The sequence below is a fragment of the Papaver somniferum genome, chromosome 9 (assembly GCF_003573695.1).
Source record: "Papaver somniferum cultivar HN1 chromosome 9, ASM357369v1, whole genome shotgun sequence".
Taxonomy (NCBI): Eukaryota; Viridiplantae; Streptophyta; class Magnoliopsida; order Ranunculales; family Papaveraceae; genus Papaver; species Papaver somniferum.
Window position 1 is genome coordinate 99480483 of NC_039366.1, and position 8149 is coordinate 99488631.

The 8149-nt window shown below is 33.8% G+C and overlaps 1 protein-coding gene across 1 annotated transcript; it reads right to left on the reverse strand.

Annotated features, from left to right (window-relative positions):
- Positions 1-4909: 4909 nt before the first annotated feature.
- On the reverse strand, positions 4910-7846 carry LOC113309306. Its single transcript, XM_026557730.1, has 2 exons — positions 6923-7846; positions 4910-6806 (listed from the first exon to the last, which is right to left on the reverse strand). Exon 2 carries the CDS (start codon positions 6277-6279, stop codon positions 5371-5373), a length of 909 nt encoding a protein of 302 aa, XP_026413515.1. The 5' UTR covers positions 6280-6806; positions 6923-7846; the 3' UTR covers positions 4910-5370.
- Positions 7847-8149: the final 303 nt, after the last annotated feature.

The following is an 8149-nucleotide window of genomic DNA, read 5'->3' on the forward strand; positions in this document are numbered from 1 at the left end:
CTATTCATGATTCTCATTCAGTTTTTGGAGAATAATACGGTCTATAGATTTGAAATTGTCAGAATGCATGTGTTCATAGACAATAATTTTGGTATATCCATATGGTAAATCATCCTTTTTGATGATAATAATTTTTTATTTTGATGCTCCCTTTCCCTTGGATGTATTTGAAATACCAATGTATTCGGATTTCCATTCTCATCGAGAGCTCCTGATTTTAAGTAGAATCTGGAATTGTGTAAACTCTGTTCCCTACATCTGTCCATGTGCACAACAAAGGAATTTTTCGTCGAAAACTGACATCTAGTAATTGGCAGTCCAACTTTACTAGTCACTACTTCATCGCATGAATACCACCCTATTACTACTTCCTTCCCGACTACAACTCCGGTTAGCACTTTGACAATTTCATGCTCTAGCAGCTATATTATAATCAACCTTGTGCCTGCAACAATGCCTTGTCCTGTGGCTACTCAATAAAATAATTGGCAGTCCTACTTTCAATCATAGTTCATGATGCGGTATGTCTGTAACTTCAACTTTTAATCCATACATTGTCACAAAAATTCCTCTCTTCTAGTATTACAGCCTAGATCAATTGATCACCTAATGCCGTTACACAAAGACATGCATTCTTAAACAACCGTCGACTAATATCCAAGTTTCTAAGCAGCTTTATCACGTGCCTCTTCAAAGCTCCAACTCATGAACTGGTATATCTGGAAACACTATTGCATCCAAGTATTCTTCCGGATAAAATGGAGCAATAGAATCAGAATTCTCCATGCATGCATCAACTTTTACCGTATTCTTGCTTTGGGATATGCGTCTCTAAGGTGGATTATTGACTTCGATCACTAAAATTGTGGTATTATTTATTACAAATGTTAATATGCATACATCCATTTGGTCAATCCAAAATGTACCGTGTTTTTTTTACATGTCTTTTTTTTTTCTTCTTCTGTTGACGTGAAGTTCTTTAAAGTAGAGGTAAGCATCCTTTGCTTGCTTCCATGTTCTTCTTATGAATATGTTGGTTTTTTGCGATTTTTTTTAATTAGTGATACTCATTTATGTATCTGTTATGCAGTTCTTGTTGGTTTATATATAGAGGATAATTAGGGATTAATTTTGGAATTATACGATATTTCAAATTTTGTTTGAATTTTGGTTAGATTTTGAAGATATCTTGGTTAAAAATCAATATTTTTGTTCATTACTATCATTTCATGCAAAATATTGAGGCGTGTTCAGCTACGGTCCTGATATATCTCTCATGCCATTGAGCCATTGATATTCTGCAACTTACCTGATCGTGTAAATTTGAAATAATGGGTCTGAAGATTTAATATACGTGGTTGTACTCGATTATATAAATAGGGAATATCTGGTTGACTCTGCAAGACGCATTTATAATATTCGATGCGATTGATACAAATTCCAAAAATATAATGAAATCTTGCCACAAAAATTTAGCCAAAACACATAAGTTCGCCTCTATTGGACCTTTAATCAAACTAAAAGAATCCACGCATCTGATAAAGAAGGATAACCACTGCTGGTAGGTCCATATCTACCTGATTTTGCTCCTCGCATGTTGTTCTGTTTCTGCACCATGAATAAGCAATGGATATGAACAAAATCTCAGAAAGTTTAATGACTTTCCTGATTCTTTCCGTATAAATCTTTCTCTCATCATAATTTGAAGTAAGATGTTTAGGAAAGAAGTGAGAGAAAAAATATAGTAAGATTAAAACAACAAAAACCTTAAAAGTAAATTAGGGAGTGTTGAGAAAAAAACACCTTTAAGTTAGTGATATCTTTTTTCTCTAGCTACAATGAGATTTCGTTTCTCATGAGCTTCGACTTCTCTTGCTATTATTGCTTCATCATTCTACGCAAACTTAAATAACAACAAAAATAAAAAACAAAGGTAAATATCAACAATAACAACAAAAATAAGAAACAAAGATAACCATAGAATACACAACAACAAAAGTAAATCATAAGGTTCAATTTCATGGTTTAATTCTTCATTGAGACGAAAACAAACTGAAAAGAATAAAAACAAAAATAATAAAACATGTATAAAAGAAAAAAAATTGGTTTCCTAATAGAGTTCATATGATCTGATCTGATCTGATAGATCATCATACTACAACAACAAAGATAAGAAAAAAAAAAGTAGTGGGCTAAAATCAAAGGAACCACAGTGAAAAATAAGAAACAAAATAAAAATCAACAACAACTGCAATCAAAGATCACAAACAAAAATAAGAAACAAAGATCACTACACATACCAAGGAAAAAAGACCCTAAAAGTGACCAAAAAAATTATATTTCAACGTTTCATCCTTCAATGCGTCCATATTTCACTAATAACTGCAAAAGAAAATCAGCAAAACAAAGTTTACCACAAATAAAAATAAGAAACAAAGATTACTACACACAAAATAGAAGAAAAAAAAAAAACTAAAAGTGAACCAGAAGATTTTATTTCATCTTTTACTGCGATGATATATATCACCAACATTTATTTCACCAACAACTGCAAAAAGAAAATCAACAAAACGAAAATTACAACAAACAAAAATAAGAAAACAAAGATTACTACCCATAAATAGATAAAAGACCTTAAAAGTGAACCAAAAGATTTTATTTCATTCTTTACTGCGATGATATAGCATCAACATTCAGTGCAATTATTATCACGACCAAAATATAAACAAAAAATTACAATCACAAAACACAAACACAAACACTGCATAACAAAACATTAAATTTATCACCTTATAGCATGTGTTGTTCTATCGTCAATAGAGTGGTGAGAAGCGATACATCAGAACTGCAGATCAAAAATCACCATTAAATATTAATCACCATTAACAGATATGTTCCTAGAAAAATTGAGAAACAAAACCCTAGAAGAAAAAAAACACCACCGAGACAATGAGACCAACCTTGGCTCGAGTGCTTTATATAGAGAGCATCTAATTCCAGAATTCAAGAAAAAAATATTCAATGTTGGGAAAAAAATCTATGGTTTAGGAAGCAACACCCTAAAAAATCATGAAACTTTCCTAATTTTGATGAAAATATATTACATTATTCTCACATCACCATTTTTAGTTGTTGTAAATATTATTTTTAGCTTCTTATATCACCATTTTTAGCTGATGTAAATATTTTTTATATAGAAAATATATTACATACCAAAAGATTCTCTAATTAAAAACCGGCCTTAATTTATTTATTTTCCTTTTTGGATATATATTTTTTTAATTAAGGTACAAACGAAATTTAAGAAAACTAATATGAATTACTTTGTTTTGGCTTGAATTTTTGCATGTTTGCTTGTTTTGGTTTTGGTTTTGGTTTGATTAGATTTAAATTCTTTGTTTAACATTATGTATTTTTGCTATCAATGCTTTAAAAGAATAATGTATTTTTGCTATTTGACAGGATCACTAACAGATTTACTTGCAAAAAAGTCACTACGTCGGATTCAAAGGTTAGTACTTACAACCATTTTGATTAATTTTTTGTCCTAATTTCCATTGAAAGCGTAATATTATTCATATAAGGGAGATGTAATTAGGAAATTATTTTTTAGTTCTAATTGATAGAATGGAGCTGTAATTAGGAAAAAAATGATTATGAAAATTGTGGACATTATTCTTCATTCTTTTTATTATGTTGATTATGGTTGATGCATGATTGATTTTTTTACGAAATCGTGATTGTGTGATTTTCTTTTAATTTAATGTATTTCTGGCAAGATATTTTTTTCGAGATATTTTCTTTTGGTAACAAAAATATTCGTTTTTTATTAAAAGAAAACCTCGTGGGGCCGATAAATATTTTCCGTGTTTTTTATTGGGTGACATCAAACAAAATTCCTTTAAAAAAATGGTGGGGCCAGAATCAACCAGAAGCGAGAATTAACGTGGAGCTCCGGTGAATTAGATCGCTTTAAAAAACTCTGTTATTATATAGAGAATATGTAGAAATTAACGGGAGTTCATTTTGACGAATGAACTGCTACAAAAAATAAGTAAAAATTAACACGAAAGGGTACTTTGGTCCCTTTAATATTTCTAAATAATTATGGACCAAATGGAAAAGGTGATTTCTGAAAGGACTAAACAGACATGAGACCACCTAAAAAAAGACCAAACGATATTTTTCCCTTAGGAAAATTATGAATAAAATCTTAAAAACCTAATTTATTTCTCTTTTTAGCTTGAATCTAAATTGTTTTTGTAAAAGTTTATTATTATTTCTTAATTAATGTACTAAATAAAGATTGAATGTAAGAAAATAATGAAAAATGAAAAGTAAATCAAAGCCAAAACTAGCAAAATGCTTATAATTTTGCTAAAAAGATGAATAAAAGGATGACGGGTCCAATCGGGCAATTACCCGTCGGGTCCTAAGTTGTTGATGGGTCCAACTTTAGGACCCGGAACCGGACCCGAATTTAGCGGGTCCGGTTCCGGATAATGGGTACCCATTGACAGCCCTACCAAAAATGTCCATAGGTCTATTACAACAGGAGCTCAACCTATTTTCAACAAACAAAGGAATCCTAAGCCGATAGCAAACTACTGCTCTGAACTGTCGGGGCCAAAGGCATTGATCTAATCCACTGATAGGGACAGCCAGAAGGTAATCTTGAGCATGTTTGATCTGGTTACATTATTTGGTCACTTGCAGATAATGTAAATTGGACAGGGATTTAAGTATCTTTTTATTCTCAAGATTTTTATAAGGGCCAATAAGATTTGTTCAACATTACAAATTGTAAAGAATATATACAAGATTTGTTCAAAAATTTTATTCTCAAAATCCTACTAATATATACAAGATTTGTTCAAAAATTTTATTCTCAAAATCCTACAGGGGCTGCGACCCCATATGTTGTTTAGTGTAGGCCAGAAATAACCGGAGGTTGGGTCTAGCAATGTGCTAGTCCAACTGGCCGGATTTGGATAGGGGTCTAGGTCGGGTTTTTGCCTATCAAAGAAAAAGTACGCAGAACTCTCTCTGGATTTCAACCTTGGTTAATTTCCTGCGCTCTACAATTCTTTGTACAAAAAGTATATTATAGTTTGGTGAGTAGTACAAGTTGAACTTGATGAAACAACTTCCTGCCTTTAAAGCCCCAAATTTGTAGTTAACAAAAACTTCTGGAGCAGAACTTAAGCTTCAAAACATCTCAATGTTAGACACTGTACAAGAGTTTTTAACATTTGAATGATCAGAGATTATGTGTTTCTGTATTCAGATAACAGATTTTTCTCTTTTTTTCTTCATCCAAAAAGTCTAATTCAACCAAAATGTACACCACCAACAGCCATGCTCATCCAACTACAACCGCCCTTGGGAGAGTAAATGGCTGTCTTTCTCTTCATACTTTCGCCTATCCTTGATCAAGAGATTAATTTTTGTTTTTAAAGCAGCAATATTCCTTTCTGCCTCCTCCAAGGCATTCTTCGCTGCAATGGACTTTTTATTTTCTGCCCGTAATAGTTCATCCTGCTCGATAAATGCAGCCGCAAGCTTCTCTTTTTCAAAGAAATCTTTTTTTACATCCTCCAACCACTCACGAACCCACCTAATGTTGAATTCAACTTTCTCAGCGTTCTGTATGGTATCCTCCCAAACCTCAATAATCTCGGATGTCAGATCAGAAAAACGACGACGATGCATATTAATAATAGTAGTCATTATTCCTGAGACAACCGATACTTGGGCATACGAATCTTTTAAAACTTTGTTCGAAGCGAAATGGCCATATTTCAACCATATTTTCTCATATAACTTTGCTTGTGTTTTAAGAACACTGAAGCCTCCTACATTTTCACATTTTCCATCATTGAGAACCACACAATCACTGCGATGCTGCCCTTCAAATAGTTGACCAGGGCTCATATACTCAGATGGTGATGGTGCATTGTCGATCCTCTCTCTTTTCGCTGCCAAAAAAGATTTAGGTACCTCGTGGAACTGTTCTTCATCATCCGTCGCTTCTTCGTCTTCTTCATAGTCATCTTCTTCGTTAACATCTTCATCACTACTGTCATCGTCAATGTTAATAACCTCAGCCTTACTGTTTTCTGACCGTGGCTCCTTTTTGAGACGGTATTTCACAGAGCAGTTTCCAGTATCACTTCGTGGTCTTTTGCACGAGAATGGTGTATCTAGCTCAGACGTGGACTCATCCGTCTCTACTTCATTTTCCTTCTGTTGTTCACATCTGTTCTGGCTATGAATCATGGGAAGTTTTTCTTGAGAGTATAGACACTCAATGATGTGCAAACAGCCGCTCACATACCTATATTTAGTTTTTGCATTCTTAGCTGTTTGAATGCCATCCCTCAGAAATTTCGCTACCTCTTCATCAAATCTGTATAGCTTTAAGTTGTCAGCATCGTCTAACAAATATAAATAGGATAATTGGAGTTTAGTACTCAGGTTTAGATCAACACTAGGCTATGATCTAACATTTGTCCAACATTAGCACTTGGTACCTGGACTGGATATTGATCCTAGTTGACCATGTACTGGATATTGATCCTAGTTGACCATGTTAAATTTTGACTTCTGTTTAGTAATTATTAAAAAAAATAAAACATTATGCCATCTACTATTTACTCTTTATTTGGACTAAATCACCCTTATAGTCACACATACATTTTACACGCTTCGCGAACCTAACCTAACCCAACTTTGAACTCTCGATCCCACTCCCACCTTCTTCTCTTCCATCTTCCGACCACCGGTTCAGTTTCTTCGTCTCTTTACTAAAAAGATCAATAAAAACAGGAAAAAAAAAAATCAACACCATTTCAGTTTCGTTGCATCACTAACAACATCAATACCGGTTGAAAGTAGTATAACAACAGAACAACATATATACCCTTTCAATTTCTTCCTCTTAACTCATCGATACCATTGGCAGGAAGAGACCATCACAGCCTCCATAGTCATTTCTTCATCAGCATCGCGATATCCACCACTTATATAACACCACTCCATCTTAACCAACACCACCAGTTCAGAAAATAACAACAAATATTAGGGTTTCTATTAGTGAAATTAAGTTTTTGATTTGGTAAAAGTGGGATTTTGATTTAGGAAATGGGGTTTTAATTAGGCAAAATTGGGGTTTTGATCCAGAAATTGAGGTTTGATTTGATTCAGTAGAAAGGGTTTGCTTGATTCAAAGATTGGGGGATTTCGATATATGAAATTAAATTGGGGTTTTCACTTGGATCAATTAATATGGGTTTTGTCTGTTTGAAGTGATCTGAAATTGATAAAGATTTGGGAATTTAAGAGAAGAAATTTGAGTTGTTACGCTGTTACAAAGATGGAGTTTGCTGCTTGAATTTGTTACAGGGAGCAGGTGATACGATAAAGAGGGAAGAACATGAGTTGGAGATGAACAATGGTTAGGGTTTAGGGTTTAATTTGATTCAGATGTGGTGTTAATCGAACTGATCGGTGAAGAGAATGGGTGTTGAAGAAGACGAAGATTGAGTTGGAAATGGATGCGGAGGAACAAGAATGAAGTATTAGGGTTAATTGTTCTCTTACATCCAAGCCGTCGTAAACAGTCAACCACGGTCAACATCCAGTCATATCAAGGCCTAACGTTGGACAAATGTTAGACCGAAACCTAATGTTGGTCTAAACCTGAGTACTAAACTCTAATTATCCCATATAAATACTCAAGCGGGGAATACGCTTACTTCTCGGAAATAGCAGTGCAGAGAATATCAGAGCAATGTAAAGTTTACTCAGCTTAGAGCAACTGCAGTGGTGCGATCAAAACCAAAGATCAAAGATAAAAAAAAAAGACCAAATTTTGGGTTTAGTCCGTGTTGTGACGCAACGGTACATGATTAAAATTTCGTCAGGCGGACTTTAAAAGTCCGCCCCATTTTTTTTTCGTAAAATTTCATCAGGCGGACTTTAAAAGTCCGCCCCATTTTTTGTAACTTTCATCAGGCGGACTTTAAAAGTCCGCCCCATTTTTTTTTCGGAAAATTTCATCAGGCGGACTTTAAAAGTCCGCCCCATTTTTTGTAAATTTCATGAGGCGGACTTTAAAAGTCCGCCTCATTCTTTTTCTTTTTTATTT

What these genes read in the sequence shown, in the direction of transcription:
- LOC113309306 (XM_026557730.1), bottom strand. Translation starts at nt 6,279, where the DNA reads ATGATTCATAGCCAGAACAGATGTGAACAACAGAAGGAAAATGAAGTA.